The following is an 18,176-nucleotide window of genomic DNA, read 5'->3' as shown; positions in this document are numbered from 1 at the left end:
GAGCAGACTAATTCATCTGTTTCATGGGTCGTTAAGGAACAGAACAGAACAGAACAGGGGCTTTGATTGAATGTTTAATGTGCGGGACCAAGATGCCTTGCCACCTGCCGCCTCATCACACATTTGTCCCTCATCATGTGACACTTACTCTGGCAGAACAGAATCACCATGGCTGACAGGGAGCAACGCAACACACTAGTTGACTTTCATTCTCCACAGGATGCCTCTCTGCCAGGCATCAACTGCTGTGTAATGGGAGAAAGTCTGCCAATAGGACCATGGCTCTGACTGATCAACAAGATAACATACTCACCATCTCTATCTTTCACACCCATGCTCACGAAAGAGTCAACAAACCTATGTTCCCTTTTTTGTATAATTTCCTTTCATCTCTGGGGTCATCTGTTGCGTCTGGTCTACCCTGGGGGGGGGGGTCAGCGGACAGCGGTTGCTGTTTGTGTTGGAACGACCTGATAAAGGACCCCGTGTCTCACCTCCTAGACCCTGTCTCTCCCATCTATGGTCAACTCACTGATCACTGGAAGAAAATAAAAAAACGTAACAGAACAGATACACATAGATTAGATTGATCAATGGCGGCTTTGTTCATCAGGCCCATTACAAAGTGCTGGAGGTGCTGACGGGGTCACAAACAGGCCATCAATAATCTCCCTGTCTTTTGGCCCCAAACTCCACCAGCAGGCACCCTTAGATAATGGCCATGGTGTCCATCTAGAGGCCTCCTATAAGACAAGGCTGTCTGCATCATTACAGACTCTTAGTGACCTGACATTTAAAGGGCAGCGGAGAGGAGCTCTTTAGGACAGAGACTGTGTCCCAAATGGAACCCTATTCCCTTGTCAAAAGCAGGACACTATATAGGTTAACACCATTTAGCTATAGCCTACATTCATTCATTTATTCATGTTTATGTATCCTTATTTTACCAGGTAGGTTGACTGAGAACATATTCTCTTTTACAGCTGCGACCTTGAGAAGTTACAGGGGGGAGGAGATGGGATAAATGAGCCAATTGGAATCTGGGGATGATTAGGTGGCCATGATGGTATGAGGGGCAGATTGGGAATTTAACCAGGACACCGGAGTAAATACCTCTACTCTTACGATAAGTGCAATGGCCTCTTTAGTGACCACAGAGAGTCAGGACACCCGTTTTAACTTCCCATCCGAAAGACCGATTTTGATTTGACAACAGTAAGTGAAGATGTATAACTTTAGGCCTGAAATTAAACTGAAATACCTGTAGCTACAGTACAATATAACAGGGATACATTGCTGAAGAGAAATGTGTCTGTTGTTGCAGGAATGTGAGCTCGGCGGGGGAGGAGGCTCGTAGGAGGATGAGGGAGTGCGAGGGCCTCACTGACGCTCTGCTCTACGTGATCCAGACCGCCTTGGGCAGCAGCGAGATCGATAGCAAGGTTTGACTTTGTGTTTCCTTTCATCTCCTCCCATAAAGAATACCCTTTTAACATGACGCTGAGGGAATGACAGACAGAGGCGGCCCATCAATACAAAACACGCACACTCACTTACACACACACACCACAACTATCAAAAGTTTCTGAGAGCTTCGGTGACACCTAGATGAAACAAAGACATAACGCCCAGCATAGACCCCAGACAGTTTGGAAGCAGACCAGAAATATAATTTATCCACACACTTGTTAGCTTCCTGGACTGTTTATAAGTGTATAAGCAATCAGACATCCTATCCACCATAACCACCCTCATCACAACTGACTTCTCCAAGGCCTTTGACAAAATCGTACACACCATCACCATTGAATGACTAATCCAACTGGGTGTCAGACCTGCCCTCACACCATGGCTCTGCAGTTTTGTGACCCTCCACAAACAACAGGTACGCTACCAAGACAGCCTCTCAGACTGGCAGGTGTTCCTCAAGGAACTCTTCTGAGCCCTCTCATCTTCCTTCTGGTCACAGACAGTGCAGCCCGTGATTTCGACAATAGGTGGAAATATGTGGACGATCTAAATCTGGTCCACAGACTGGTCCACAGGAAACATCAGCCCCTGAACAACTTCGACACATGGGTACATGCAAGCAGAATATCACTGAACCTTGCCAAGTGCAAAATCCTATCAGTGACCTTCACAAGAAATTCACCTGTCCCATGCCCTCTCTGGAATGAGGGCCAGGATCTCAAAGTGTGTGATAGTGTGAAGACTTTAGGGTTAATGGTACAGAAGGACTTACAATGGAGCGAGCAGGTTGCTACAATGGTAACCAAGAGCAACATTATAATTATTTTTCTCTTTGCCGCCTTAAAAGGTTCCATGTGTCGTAGGAAGACCTGGTTAGCATTTACACCAGCTACATATACGTCCCACCCTGGAGTATGCCACTCCTGCTTGGCACAGCTCACTGACCCAGGACCAGTCTGATGACCTGGAGCGTATTCAGCAGAGAGCATGCCTCACCATCCTTGGAGGATACTCCAGTTATATTGAGGCACTTCAGACCCTGTCCCTACCCCGGCTTCATGAAAGACAGACAGCTCTGACTTCACTGTCAGCCTCCTAAACTCTCATTTCAGAGACAGGCTACCCCCTGACAAAATCACAGTAACACGCAGCCTAAACAAACTGACTATGCTAAAGTCTAGAACCGAATGGTACAGGAGGTCACCAATCCCATATTTCTGCTCATTGATTAATGAGTCACTTTAAGACCACAGGACATTATTGATTTAAAAAAAAAAAATGTACTCGTATTGTTGTATTTTGTTTCTCTTATCGATTAATATGTTGTATGTTAATGGGTTTCAGTTTGTATTGACTGCTATAGGAGTCAAATAAAACTAGAAAAACACGTTGTGCGCCTGGATCGGTGTGTCTTGATGGTTGCCTCCCTGACTCTCTCCACCTCCTCATCCCCTGTAAATGACCTTCTTTACCAGGATTTAGTTGCTTAACACCTCTCCTGTCCTTGCTGGTGCACAGCGTAGAGATAAGGGGAGAATCTACTGTGCAGTCTGGCTAGCAAAGATCATCACCAGCTCTGATTACACTGGTCCTTTCCCAAAAGCCAATACCAGATGTCCAATTTCCTGCGAATGAATTCCTCAGAGTCTATGGAGTTAATGATTTGAAATGTATTATTTAGGATAATACAAACAGCGCCTGTGTATATTATGTTGAGATTATATCCTTTATACGTACTAGTCAATGTTCAACTATTGGACGGATTCAATCACAGGTCAGGCATGGAGAAATTGACACACTGTCAGATTCTGTGTGGTTCAAGGTCACCTGTTTATGGCTTGTAAAATACCTTGGGAATCTGAGAAAAAAAAGGACAAGGTACTCCGTACGTACAGTACATGATAACCTCGAGCAGTGCAACGCACATACTACATTATCCCGATGTCAAGCAATAACAATGACAAACTGTTCTTCCCTAATAAAATACCTTCCCTATCTGCCCTCTCTGCTACAGAGAGATACAGTAGGTTATGGTACCGTAAAGCTCCTCTGATTGTACCACTACGTACACTCTCCCTATTTTGTTTGGATTCCGGGAGCCTTTGTTACGTCTGGACTACTTTCTGCCAACCAGTTTGAAGTAGATCTGGTCAGCCCTAATCCAAAGTCACCCCACTACATTATTTTCTGCCTCAATGATCACTACAATGGGATTAGCACTACTGTACTGCTCTGGCCTGGGTCCAGCACAGCAATCTAACCAGTACAATGAGTTAGTCATACATTAGGAACAGATGCACTTGACTTTACTATACCAATCGCATTTGCGAACTTGCAGACTGGTCAATTAATGTACCAATCGTCTTTACATACTGGTCGCCTTTAAATACTAGTTACAGAGCTATTCTTTAATTCTTGCACTGTTAATTGTATTATTGAAGGGTTGCCATCTGCTTTGTTTAGCTGTAGGCATTCTGTAAGATGTCATTAAGTAAAAGTGTCAACATACATTAAGCAATGGCGCCATGGCCTATTGCATTGCTTGTGCTGTCTATTCGAAAGCAAACAGCAACAGACAGATATTTGACTTATGCATTTGCCCCAGTTTATAGCATCCTTACAGCATCCTGTCCACTTCCATTGGAGGATATTAACAGTCTTAACTGTGTTTATCACTACATGGCCGACATGCTAATAGTAAGTAGTTGCAAAGTTAGCTAAAATGCTAAAGTTGTCCGTGATGAGATCTGAACATGCAACCTTTGCACTAAGAAAGTTGCTGGCTATGGGGAATGAATCTCACGGCATGCCTCAAATGAAAATACTGCTCTCATCTCTTGATCTCTCTCTCTCTTTCTTTCTTTCTTTCTCTCTCTCTCTCTCTCTCTGTCTCTCTCTCTCTCTCTTTTTGTCTCTCTCTCTCTCTTCCTCTCCCCCTCTCTCCTTTCCCCCCTCCCTCCCTCTATCTTTCGTCATCTCCCTCTTTTGTCCTTGCAGACCATTGAAAACTGTGTGTGCATTTTGAGGAACCTCTCGTATCGACTAGCTGCAGAGACATCTCAGGGACAGCAGATAGGCACAGACGAGCTTGACGGATTGCTTTGTGGCGATGCCAACGGCAAGGATGCCGAGAGCTCTGGTTGCTGGGGGAAGAAGAAAAAGAAAAAGAAGGCCCATGATCAGGTGGGTTCCTCTCCACTGCAGCTGTTAGCAATTAGCCAGCATGTGGTGCTGGAAGCCCGGCTAGGGAGGGGGGTCTACATCTCATGGATAATTACACATTTACTGGGTTTAGTTCTGAAAGAGGGTCTTCTGGTTTCTTCTGGTTTCTGCTGCCAAGGCTGGGAAAATAAACTGGCAAAGTCAAGGTTTGATTATTATCTAACTGAGTTGGATTGAAATGTCGGTACAAATAATCTAATCTGGCATACATTAGATGCTCATGCAGTTGGTACGGTGTGGATGATTTAGTATGTGAGATATGCCCCATGGATGTTATGTTGCTGGATGCTCATTCTTAAATCATGTTTATCTTGTAAGTAAATAATTCAGAAAGCAGTGCGTGACTCTCTTGTCACTCAAGTCTCAACCATATTAAGTGTTTTCAATATTTTCATTGTTCTTTGATAATTAAAGACAACTGCCCCTAAAAACCAACTTCTCATTTAGAAAACAGCCTATGTGGCATCGATATGAGTCAGAAACGTTTATTCTACTGTGGAAATGACTACAAAGTGTAAATAGGATAATTTTGGTCATAAAGTCAGTCTCGTCCAAAACAGAGTTTTGTTAGACTTGTGGTCGTGACTGCATCACAATGTAAATTAAGGTTTGGTTTGTTTTAATCCTGTCCACATCCTGCCCAGCCGACAGCTGGCAGCACACAAGTGATCATACATTTCGGAGTGCAGCTACACACGTAATGCCTGTGTTAAATGTGGGCTGACTTTGGTTATCCCTATGGGTCCAGTTGGGGAACATCGGTAAATTACACAAAGTACAATGACTTGAAAACCTCAAACCAAACTATAAATTGTAGAAATGAATATACAAATATTAAAAGCATTTAATGGGAACTAAAAGGTGTGCAACATGAAAATATTATCTCATTTACATTGTGTAATTTATTGACAGTCCCTAACAAACCCCGGAGAAAGGCTATCCAAAGTCAAACCAATTTTGCTGCAGTCGCACACCAGCCGGCTGAAGCTAATTGGCTAAATAATTTGGCTAACTCTTTACACCTGCGAACACACACGAGACACCCACATCAAACCACACCCCGAAACCATCTCACGTTTGAATTCAGGAATTCAGGCCAATAGCATTTCTTAATCAACCAAATCTTAAACAAGGTAAAATCAGGTGGTGCAGTCACCCTTTAAGCAATTTTTAGTGGCACTGTAACTAAGTGGCGTTGTCAAACTGTTTGATGTCTGTAGTATTGATAAGTAGTAATATTCCACCATTCTGTGTCACCCAGTGGGATGGTGTTGGGCCCTTCCCGGACTCAGCTGACCCTCCCAAAGGCATTCAGATGCTGTGGCACCCCACCATCGTCAAGCCCTACCTCACACTCTTGTCTGAGTGCTCCAACCCAGACACCCTGGAGGGGGCAGCCGGGGCTCTGCAGAACTTGGCTGCAGGCAGCTGGAAGGTACAGCACAGTACAGTAAGCTATGGTCTCCCTCCTCAGAGCTGCTCCAGTGGCAGCCATTTTCTAGTCACACTGTCATTGTCAAACTGTCAAAATGAACTTTCCTTAGACATTGGTTGCTCTTAGCTCACTGCAACATTAAGAAAGCATGAGCTACTACTGGAGAAATGCTATATTGGGCAGTGTTGGGGGAGTAGACTACTTCTGTTGTTGTCCCATATATAGAGCAGAATGATGTGTGTTTTATATGATGAAGTGTGACTGTCTTCTCTTTCTCCTCTCCTCTCCAGTGGTCTGTGTATATCCGTGCGGCGGTGAGGAAAGAGAAGGGTCTGCCCATCCTGGTGGAGCTCCTGAGGATCGACAACGACAGGGTGGTGTGTGCCGTGGCCACAGCTTTAAGAAACATGGCCTTAGACGTCAGAAACAAAGAACTCATCGGTAATTGTAGTTGTCAGTGAATCAATATTGTACATTCTACATGCATGTTTGTGTGTGTGTGCATTAGTGCGAGTATGTAAGCATGCTCATGCATATGCGTTTATATACAGTGCATTCGGGAAATATTCAGACCCTGTGACTTTTTCCACATTTTTTTACATTACAGCCTTGTTCTAAAATGTATTAAATACATGTTTTCTTTATCAAACTACACACAATACCCCATAATGACAAAGCGAAAACAGGTTTGTAGAAATGTTTGCAAGAACACAGTGGCTTCCATCAATCTTAAATGGAAGAAGTTTGGAACCACCAAGACTCTTCCTAGAGCTGGCCGCCCGGCCAAACTGAGCAATCGGGGGTGAAGGGCCTTGATCAGGGAGGTGACCAATAACCCGATGGTCACTCTGACAGAGCTCCAGTGTTCCTCTGTGGAGATGGTTGTCCTTCTGAAAAATTCTCACATCTCTGCAACACTCCACCAATCAGGCCTTTATGGTAGAGTGGCCTGGCAGAGGTCAATCCTCTGTAAAAAAAAAAAAAAAAAAGCACATGACAGCCCGCTTGAAGTTTTCCAAAAGGCACCTAAAGGACTCTCAGGTCATGAGAAACAAGATTCTCTGGTCTGATGAAACCAAGAACTCTAGCCTAAATGCCAAGCGTCACTTTTGGAGGAAACTTGGCCCATCCCTACATTGAAGCATGGTGGTGACAGGGACAGGGATACTAGTCAGGATTGCCGAAATGATGAACAGAGCAAAGTACAGAGAGATCATTGATGAAAACCTGCTCCAGAGTGCACAGGAACTCAAACTGGGGCGAAGGTTCACCTTCCAGCAGGACAACGACCCTAAGCACACAGCCAAGACAACGCAGGAGTGGCTTCGGGACAATTCTCTGAATGTCCTTGAGTGGCACAGCCAGAGCCCGGACTTGAAACCGATCGAACACCTCTGGAGAGACCTGTAAATAGCTGTGCAGCGACGCTCCCCACCCAACCTGACAGAGCTTGATAGGATCTGCAGAGAAGAATGGGATAAACTCCCCAAATACAGGTCTGCCAAGCTTGTAGCGTCAAACCCAAGAAGACTCGATGCTGTAATCGCTGCCAAAGGTGCTTCAACAAAGCACTGAGTAAAGGGTCTGAATACTTATGTAAATGTGATATTTTAATGTTTTTATTTATTATAAATTTGCAAACATTTCTAAAAACCTGTTTTGCTTTGTCATTATGGGGTATTGTGTTTAGATTGATGAGGAAAAAAAGATTTACTCCATTTCAGAAGAGAGCCGTAACTTAAAAAATGTGGAAAAAGTCAAGGGGTCTGAATACTTTCCAAATGCACTGTATGTGTGCCCCCATAGACAATGTGTGCACTTCTCTGCAGCAAACTATACCAGCCTATTTATCTACTAAGATGGGTGTGCACTGCAGAGCTCTCTTTGTGGACTGTGTTCACATGGTTGAAATTCTCCTCATGACAGCACTAAAAGACTATTGATCTCTCTAATAAACGAGATGTTCTGTTGGACGTCGGCATCTCCATAGCAACTGCTCTTGCCGTTTCAGGCTGGTGCTCTGTGCTAAGTAGATGTGTGTATCATGTCATAGAGCCCGCAGGCCTTCGGACTCCCAACTCTTTGTTGGTAGAATAAAGGGTAGTAACCCACAATTATCTGTTTACATGCTTAAGTCATGTTAAGACAATGTTATGTCTTGCTAAATCTGACGCTACTGATAGCCATGCAAAGGGGGATTTCGTTATTGGCATTTCATTGACATTTTAGCCACTATTACACACAGCATATATAAAGTGTGTATTACGTGTAACTTGGAAAATGACCTTTGTGATAATCATCAGCTCAAATTATCTTCACCCTCTTTGTTTATCTACATTACAAACAGTGATGTAGTTGTTAAAAAATAGGTAGTTTGCAGTGAATAAAGTAACACACTATATACTTTCAACCGTCACGCAAAATCCAGAAGGGCTCCCGAGTGGCGCAGTGGTCTAAGGCACTCCATCTCAGTGCAAGAGGCACTACAGTCCCTGGTTTGAATCCAGGCTGTATCACATCCGGCCATGATTGGGAGTCCCATAAGGCGGCGCACAATCGTCCCAGCGTCGTCTGGGTTTGGCCGGGGTAGGCTGTCATTGTAAATAAGAGTTTGTTCTTAACTGACTTGCCTAGTTAAATAAAGGTTCAATATAAAAAAGGAGCATCCTCCACTACACCACTGATTACAAACACATGTTGTGTTGTTTCTAATGCTTTGAAGACTATACTATGAATCACACAAAGCGATTGTGCATTGGCAAGACATTCTCAGTCGTTCTCATTCCCAGGCCTCCCTTTAAAATGTAAGTGTTTTCTATGAAAATGCCATTACCTGGGAGGTGTCAAGGGGTTTGGTATTTCCATCCCTGCTACGAATGTTGTGTCCTCAGGCCTACAGTAGAGTATGAGTGTTTAGCGGGGTATTAAAAAGCCCCATTGAGCAGAAGATGGATGTATTAAGCCCTCGTCACATAGCTGTAAATGTCAGGCTGGGAGTTTGAGGCTGTATTGTGAATTATTAAAAGCACTGCTCCATGAATTTCTCTCTCTATTTATCTCTCAATTTCTCTCTCTCTCTCTCTCTCTCTCTCTCTCTCTCTCTCTCTCTCTCTCTCTCTCTCTCTCTCTCTCCCTCTATTATTCTCTCTATCCTTTTCTTATGCCCTAGTTTTTTTGTTTTTGACTAAAATCCATAAGGATTGTATTATATACCCTTATTAAGCATCATTCCCATATGTATATCCTTTGTCTTCTTTATTCTTCTTCAAGTGGGTGCCTCAGTGTGAAGTGCTGTATTTATTGTTCTCCTGTCAAGTCAAGAAATCCTCTTTAGCTCAACCGCTCACTGCTCATGGGGGACATAGCCTTTATAGGACAAGGGGCTTGTACACGTCTCTGACCTTGTGAAGGCTCTCCTGCTGTCCACTGAGTAGTGACCAGGTTAGATAATGTGAAGTATAGTAAATACTGCTTGTCTTTATCAGTTTCTGTTATATTGGCCATTTGCTACCATTTCCCCTCTCTTGCTGTTGTGAATATGAAGGTCTACAAACGGAACACTGCGTCGTGGAGAACATGCGTATGTATTTATAGAAGAATGTTGTTCTTCTGCATCCATGGCTTTCTAATCTGTTAGCACCTAATAGCACATACAGTACCAGTCAAACGTTTGGACGCACCTACTTATTCAAGGGTTTTTCTTTATTTGTACTGTTTTCTACGTTGTAGAATAATAGTGAAGATATCAAAACTCCGAAATAACACAAATGGAATCATGTAGTAACCAAAAAAGTGTTAAACAAATCAAAATAGATTTTAGATTCTTCAAAATTCAAAAGGCACTCGCACATCTGAGCAATCTTTTTTGCAGGTACATGGTAACAGTTGAACAAGATGAAGGAAAAAGGAAACCGTACACTCCTCTTGATAGTATTACTGATCTTTAATAAGCTTACGTATCGGCCTCACGGCCTTCGTCAGAGCTTTTGTGAGTTAAAAAAAAAATAGATTCTTCAAAATAGCCACCTTGATGACAGCTTTGCGCACTCTTGGCATTCTCTTGGCATTCTCTCAACCAGCTTCACCTGGAATGCTTTTCAAACAGTCTTGAAGGAGTTCCCACTTAATGCTGAGCACTAGTTGGCTGCTTTTCCTTCGCTCTGAGGTCCAACTCATCCCAAACCATCTCAATTGGGTTGAGGTCGGGTGATTATGGTGGCCAGGTCATCTGATGCAGCACTCTATCACTCTCCTTCTTGGTAAAATAGCTCTTACACAGCCTAGACGTGTGTTTTGGGTCATTGTCCTGTTGAAAAACAAATGACGGTCCCACTAAGAGCAAACCAGATGGGATGTCGTATCGCTGCAGAATGCTGTGGTAGCCATGCTGGTTAACTGTGCCTTGAATTCTAAATAAATCACTGACAGTGTCACCAGCAAAGCACCCACACACCATCACACCTCCTCCTCCATGCTTCACGGTGGGTACCACACATGCAAATATCATCCGTTCACCTACTCTGCGTCTCACAAAGACACAGTGGTTGGAATCAAAAATATAACATTTGGACTCATTAGGCCAAAGAACAAATTTCCACCGGTCTAATGTCCATTTCTTGGCCCAAGCAAGTCTCTTCTTCTTATTGGTGTCCTTTAGTAGTGGTTTCTTTGCAGCAATTTGATGAAGGCCTGATTCACACAGTCTCCTCTGAACAGTTGATGTTGAGATGTATCTGTTACTTGAACTCTGTGAGGTGCAATTTGAGGTGCAGTTAAATGCTGATTTAAAAAAAAACTGGCTAGTAACTCTAATGAACTTATCCTCTGCAGCAAGAGGTAACTTTGGGTCTTCCTTTCCTGTGGTGGTCCTCATGAGAGCCAGTTTCATCATAGCGCTTGATGTTTCTTTGCGACTGCACTTGAAGAAACTTTCAAAGTTCTTGACATTTTCCAGATTGACTGACCTTCATGTCTTAAAGTAATGATGGACTGTCGTTTCTCTTTGCTTATTTGAGCTTTACTTAATACAATATGGACTTGGTCTTTTACCAAATAGGGCTATCTTCTGTATACCACCACTACCTTGTCACAACGCAACTGATTGGCTCAAATGCATTAAGAAGGAAAGAAATTCTACAAATGAACTTTTAACAAGGCACACCTGTTAATTGAAATGCATTCCAGGTGACTTCCTCATGAAGGTGGTTAAGAGAATGCCAAGAGTGTGCAACGCGATCATCAAGGCAAAAATCTCAAATATAAAATGTATTTTGATTTGTTTAACACTTTTTTGCTTACCACATGATTCCATATGTGTTATTTCATAGTTTTGATGTCTTCACTATTATTCTGCAATGTAAGAAAATAGTCAATATATAGAAAATTAGGTGTGTCCAAACTTTTTTAAAGGGTTATTAAAAGGTTCATATACAGTATAACTAACCATAATGTTTTTTTCTTTCCACAACAGGCAAGTACGCAATGAGAGACTTGGTCCACCGATTGCCCGGGGGGAACAACAACAACAGCAGTGGTGGGACTGCTGCCAGTGCTATTGGGAAGACCATGTCGGACGACACGATCACAGCTATCTGCTGTGCCCTGCACGAGGTCATCACTAAGAACATGGAGAACACCAAGGCTCTGCGTGACGCTGGAGGCATCGAGAAACTCATCGGCATCGCCAGGAGCAAAGGAGACAAGTAGGTGTCCAGAAGTCATGCTGTGCTCACCCTAATTTGGGAATCCAGAGGAAAAGATTGCTTGCATGCCTGCTGTCCAGCTATTCTACTGTATATAACATTTTAACACACTGTCACAAAAGACTATGTTCACTGACTCTAACCTTCAACCCTAACGCCAACACACAGCCCTCCTGTTCAGCTAGTAGTTGTATATGGATTGTAGCATTAATGTAACTGCTGATCGGGACATGGGAGCTGTAAGTACGTATTAAGGTTCTGATCATTTCCCTCTTAATTCCCTTAAGTAGATTTTTGAAATTATGTTTTCTCTACAACTCACCACTGTAGAGAAATGCCTTTTAAAGGTAGCGAATTGTGGTTTTTATGTTTTCTCGTTTGTGATTTTATGAGCCCAAATATCCCTTATAAGCTTTTAGTTTGCAATTAGCAAGGTAACTTAATTGAGTGGTGTGCCTTGGCTTCCTCTCCAGTTAGTCCGGTGATGCACTTGCCTAATGTTGCCAAGGACAACAGACTCTGTACAACTGTAAGAATATGTTGCCTCATAGAGTAGAAATGTGTTATCTGGGATAAAGAGAAGAATAATCTTTAAGAGTCTTGACAGAGAGAGAAGTGTTTCTATATCTGCAGTGCTATGATGTAATAACTTTTGATTATTCCATATCTCTGGTGTGAATCAGAATGAAGAATGCGTGGTTAATTGAATCACCTCTGGCGCTGACAGTTGTGGCTCGTGGAGTTTCTGTGCAGAGATAGAGGATAGGTGCTGTGTGAGAGAGAGGGCCTCTGATGCTAAACTGATTGGATTTATCTCTGCTAATTGCATTTTCCATTTGAGATTTGTCTTGTTTTTGTGCAAAAATGACAATGGTGCTAAAGCACAGAGTTAGCTTGTTTCCATTTTATGTTCGCTTTGAATGTTTACGTCTGAAAAATGATCGATTGAATTTGTTTCTAAATGTTTTTGAAACTGGTGATCTTTCATCTAGCAGCGGGCATACCAAACCTTTTGTTTAGAACATTTGGTTCTAGTCATCTGAGTAAAATGAAGTCTTGTGTTTCTCTTCCCCAGACACACACCCAAAGTGGTAAAAGCAGCCTCTCAAGTCCTCAACAGTATGTGGCAGTACAGAGACCTTCGCAGCCTCTACAAAAAGGTGTGTAATACAAAGAACTTGCTGCCAACACAAGACATCTGCTGAAGGAGCTCTTGAAAGTTTAACACCTTAGTCTCTTGAGTTGGTTTTTATGCTCTTATTAAAATGAGAGAGAGAGAGAGAGTAAATGGCAAAAACTATGCAGCAGTGCATGCGTGACAGTTCAGTAAAGCTCACGAAGCAACACAAGTGCAAGAATGTATAGTGAGAGTAAAGCTGGAATCCCTCTGGGCTGCAGTTTAATGAACTAAAGAATCTGTCAATGTTGACCTGAGGAGAGGAGACAAACATGCTTTAATGAAACAAGACGGATTAAGAATTAGAGGGTTTAAAGGCTTTGAGAGGGGGAGAAAAACCAAGCACTGCAAGACTGGTGTTGCATGCTTTACTAAAATGGATAGAGAGTCATTCTCATAACATCCCCCTGTTCTATTTTGCCTCATTTTAATGTGAGGATAGTTTCTAACCCATTTGCTATTTGACCAGATTATCTTAGATCATTGAGTATGATCATTCAGTACAATAATACAGAATGTTGCAGTTCATTATAGCTAAGTTCCCTAATTCATCTCTTTTTCCCCCAGGATGGATATTCTCAGTATCATTTTGTTGGCTCATCCTCTACAATAGAAAGAGATAGACAAAGACCATATTCTTCCTCCCGCACCCCATCCATCTCGCCCGTACGGACATCTCCAAATAATCGATCAGGTGAGTCCACTGTTGTCTCTCCTTCTGCCCTCCCACTCCATCAAGCCACTACTGACAGACAAACAGGATCAGGACCAGTTGGTGGACAAGTGGTATGCATGTCAGTGTGTAGGTGTATTCTCTCTTTACCCCATTAAAATACTGGACATCTTTTGCAAACTCACGAGGCTGATCATCCTTTAGAGCATGTGTCAAATGGTGGGCCCAAGTGTCTGCGGGTTTCTGCTCCACCCTTGGACTTGATTGATGAATTAAGGTCACTAATTAGTAAGGGGCTCCCCTCACCTGGTTGTCTAGGGCTTAATTGAAAGGAAAAAACAAAAACCTGCAGACACTCGGCCCTCCGTGGAATGAGTTTGACACCCCTTCTTTAGAGCTTTAATTGCCAGACTTTGCAGAACAATTTGACCATGCATTTCAGACATAGATTCTGAAAACGTAGTAATGTTTTGGATTAAAGATAGGATGAACGAAGGATAAGGTGGTGTCTGCCCAGACACAGCGGTGCACAGACACTAATAAGCAACTGGCAGTTACTCACTTACCCTTTGAGATGAAAAGAGAGAAGAGAGGAAAGCAGGAGGAGGATGGAGGGATGACTCAGGTGACACAGCTGATTTTTTGGGGGGGGGGGGGGTTGAATACCACAGCTCAGGCTCTGTTCACCTCAACAGCAGCCTCATAGGATAACCCTTGGGAGTTAGGGCCCGAAGCAGAATAAATAGTTGTCAAAATACACTGACTAGAAGTCGCTCTGGGGAAGAGCATCTGCTAAGTTACTAAAAATGTAAATGTACCAGGTATTGGTACTACTGTTGTTGAAACCTATAACTTGGTACTGTAGACGTTGGCTGTGTTTAATGGTGATTATAAGAGGATGTTCTTGTTACAGGGTGTTCTAATTGGAGTTGAATGAAATTCAACGTGGAAACACTGACCTTAATGGATCCTATTAGAAAGCAATAAACTCTCTGAGTAAAGATTTCATAGAAGAGCCATTTGTGGATGTTAGATCTGTTTAGCCTACAGTATATAGTTAGGCCTATGTGTTTGTTTTCATTACATGCTTGTTTTCTCAGCCGCTTCACTGTCAGCTCTCCTTGACCTGTTTCAACAGAATATGTTACTGTACAAGAGCGGGAGGATTATATGCTGAACAAAAATATAAACGCAACATGTAAAGTGTTGGTCCCATGTTTCATGAGCTGAAATAAAAGATCCCAGAAATGTTCCATACGCAAAAAGCTTATTTCTCTCAAGTGTTTACATTCTTTGCCAAGAAGCTGATTAAACAGCATGATTATTACACATGTGCACCTTGTGCTAGGGACAATAAAGGGCCACTCTACAATGTGCAGTTTTGTCACACAACACAATACCACAGAGCGTGCAATTGGCATGCTGATTGCAGAAATTTCCACCAGAGAAGTTTATGTTCATTTCTCTACCATAAGCCTCATCCAACGTCGTTTTGAGAATTTGGCAGTATGTCCAACCAGCCGCACAACTGCAGACCATGTGTAACCAAGCCATTCCTGGACCTCCACTTCTGACTTCACCTGCGGGATCATCTGAGACCAGCCACACGGACAGCTGATGAAACTGTGGGTTTGCACAACTGAAGAATTTCTGCACAAACTGTCAGAAACCGCCTCAGGGAAGCCCATCTGCGTGCTCATCGTCCTCACCAGGGTCTTGACTTGACTGCAGTTTGGCGTCATAACCAACTTCAGTGGGCAAAGGCAACCTTCGATGGCCACTGGTACGCTGGAGAAGTGTGCTCTTCACAGATGAATCCGGGTTTCAATTGTACCTGGCAGATGGCAGACAGTGTGTATGGCGTCATGTGGGTGTGCGGTTTGGTGATGTCAACGTTGTTAACAGAATGCCACATGGTGGCGGTGGGGTTAGGGCATAAGTAGGCATAAGCTACGGACAACGAACACAGTTGCATTTTAACGATGGCAATTTGAATGTACAGAGATAGCGTGACGAGATCCTGAGGCCCATTGTTGTGCCATTCATCCGTCGCCATCACCTCATGTTTCAGCACGATAATACAGAGCCCCATGTCACAAGGATCTGGACACAATTCCTGGACGCTGAAAATGTTCCAGTTCTTCCATGGCCTGCATACTCACCAGACATGTCACCCATTTAGAATGTTTGGGATGATTTGGATCGACGTGTACTACAGTGTGTTCCAGTTCCCGGCCAAGTGGTGTGGGACAACATTCCACAGGCCACAATCAACAGCCTGATATGCGAAGGAGATGTGTCGTGCTGCATGAGGCAAATGGTGGTCACACCAGATACTGACTGGTTTTATGATCCACCCCCCTGCCTTTTTTTAAGGCATCTGTGACCAACAGATGCATATCTGTTGTCCCAGTCATGTGAAATCCATAGATTGGGGCCTAATGAATCTATTTCAATTGACTTATTTCCGTTAATGAACTGTAACTCAGTAAAATGTTGCGTTTATATTTTTGTTTAGTGTACATGACAAAGGGGCTCATTTAATGCCAAACGTGTTTTACAGCTAATCATATACTTGATGTGTAATCTGTGTGTTTGCAGCAAGTGCCCCTGCCTCTCCCCGAGAGATGATCAGCATTAAGGAGAGGAAGACAGACTACGAATCAACGGGCACCAATGCCAGTTACCATGGCAACAAGGGTGAGCACACTTCGAGGAAAGATGCCATGGCAGGTAGGAAGGAATTTCAGGGCCTCCGTCAGCTTCCTCCTCGTTTCTGGAGTCAGTGTGTTTTCATCAGATGATGTGTACTCTAAAACCAGTATGAAGGCTTTTTGTCATTTCATAATAATCAACTTTGCAACAATAACCACATACCTCTCTGTTTCTCTCCCACCGGTAGTTCAAATTTCAAGTGGAACCTCAACATTGTTCCGAGGTGCCTATGTCTCTCCAAGTGATGACATCAAACACAACCAGGTAAGGTTTGAAGAAATTACTTGATATCATTGCAAGAGCAACGTTCACTGCTAGGTAAACTCTTATAAAAAAGGGTAGCAAAAGGGTTCTTCGGCTGTTCCCATAGGAGAACCCTTTTTGGTTCCAGGTATCTCTTTTGGGTTCCATGTAGAACCCTCTGTGTAAAGGATTCTACCTGGAACTCAAAAGGGTTCTACCTGGAACCAAAAAGGGTTCTTCAAATGGTTCTCCAATGTGGACAGCCGAAGAACCCATTTAGGTTCTACGTAGCACCTTTTTTTCGAAGAGTCTACTGTCTTACCAGTAGCAGAGTAGTGCTCTAACCTCTGTGTGTGTTCTCTAGGTCCCTTCCCAGGGCCCCAACCCAGGCCAGGAGCCCTACCCTCCGTTCCAGAACCCTCCTGGAGTACAGTTTGAGGAGGCATTCTACGAGGACCAAGTGCACCAACGCCCTCCTCAGGCCACAGACTTGAACATGCACCTGGGCCTCAAGTCCACCGGCAACTACGTGGACTTCTACTCAGCATCCCGCCCATATAGTGAACTCAACTATGAGACCAGTCACTACCCGGCCTCCCCAGACTCCTGGGTCTAGTGGACTATAGAGGAAGGACTCGTCGTCAGCAGTGTGCTGGGATAGGGGGAGAGGAGCCGAAAGAGAGAGTAAGACAAAAAGGCCACGCATGCTTGCATGCACAACACAAGACATTTCTTCAGTGAGTTTAGTTTGTCCTAGAGAGCGATGTCCCACGCCCATGTGTCTTTGAAGAAAGAAGGAGAGAGAGAGAGAGAGAGAGAGAGACCGTCACAGAGCAGAAGGGATAGAAAGAGAGAGTCAGAAAGATAGGAGGAGGGAGGGAAAGAGAGAGAGAGAGACCGTCACAGAGCAGAAGGGATAGAAAGAGAGAGTCAGAAAGATAGGAGGAGGGAGGGAAAGAGAGAGAGAGAGACCGTCACAGAGCAGAAGGGATAGAAAGAGAGAGTCAGAAAGATAGGAGGAGGGAGGGAAAGAGAGAGAGGAAGAAATAAAGAGTATGATATTGTAAGGAAACAACTCACAAAAGGCAAAAGGAAGGTGTTAAATGATGGGGTCACCACCAGAAGCTTGGCGCGTTGAAGTGTGAGGAGCGGAATATTTTGGAGATAAGCAGGAGTATTCTAGACAGAAGACAACTGTAAATATGTGGTATAGTAAAGAGATTAGTGTGTGAAGCACAATAAAATGAAGAGTCATACACAAGCTAGAGAATAGTTGTCAGTCACAAACTCTTATTAGGATTCATTTACGGCTTCAACCTGTGTTGTGTGTAAGGAGTGTCCTCTCACGGGCAAAGGAATTGCTTCTAGACTTTGTATCTTTTGATTTGTTACGATTCTTTTTTTTATTTGTACTTTTTTAATTCCGAATTCTGGTGTTAAGTATTTGATGTACATTACAGAGATACAAGTGCATTGTGTATATTACACAAAGACCTGTGTCCCTTCCCTCAGTGTCTCAACAGAACGTCAACCTGTCTG

General features: G+C 43.4%; 1 protein-coding gene across 2 annotated transcripts in view; it reads left to right on the top strand.

The window, feature by feature from the left end:
* Positions 1-17,523, top strand: part of LOC139377346 (catenin (cadherin-associated protein), delta 2b) — a 104,468-nt gene extending 86,945 nt beyond the window's left edge. For both annotated transcript variants that reach the window (XM_071120370.1, XM_071120371.1), the window contains 10 exons: positions 1,325-1,442; positions 4,468-4,653; positions 5,954-6,142; positions 6,418-6,568; positions 11,598-11,829; positions 12,905-12,989; positions 13,574-13,700; positions 16,281-16,412; positions 16,582-16,658; positions 17,002-17,523. In XM_071120370.1, the coding sequence (XP_070976471.1) occupies positions 1,325-1,442; positions 4,468-4,653; positions 5,954-6,142; positions 6,418-6,568; positions 11,598-11,829; positions 12,905-12,989; positions 13,574-13,700; positions 16,281-16,412; positions 16,582-16,658; positions 17,002-17,253 (1,549 nt within the window). In that variant the 3' untranslated portion in view covers positions 17,254-17,523. The remainder of the gene's footprint in view (positions 1-1,324; positions 1,443-4,467; positions 4,654-5,953; positions 6,143-6,417; positions 6,569-11,597; positions 11,830-12,904; positions 12,990-13,573; positions 13,701-16,280; positions 16,413-16,581; positions 16,659-17,001) is intronic.
* The last annotated feature ends 653 nt before the right edge of the window (positions 17,524-18,176 follow it).

This window comes from Oncorhynchus clarkii, chromosome 20 (genome assembly GCF_045791955.1).
Source record: "Oncorhynchus clarkii lewisi isolate Uvic-CL-2024 chromosome 20, UVic_Ocla_1.0, whole genome shotgun sequence".
NCBI classification, from domain to species: domain Eukaryota; kingdom Metazoa; phylum Chordata; class Actinopteri; order Salmoniformes; family Salmonidae; genus Oncorhynchus; species Oncorhynchus clarkii.
Note: the sequence above shows the minus strand (reverse complement) of the source record. Positions and strands in the feature narration are given on the sequence as shown.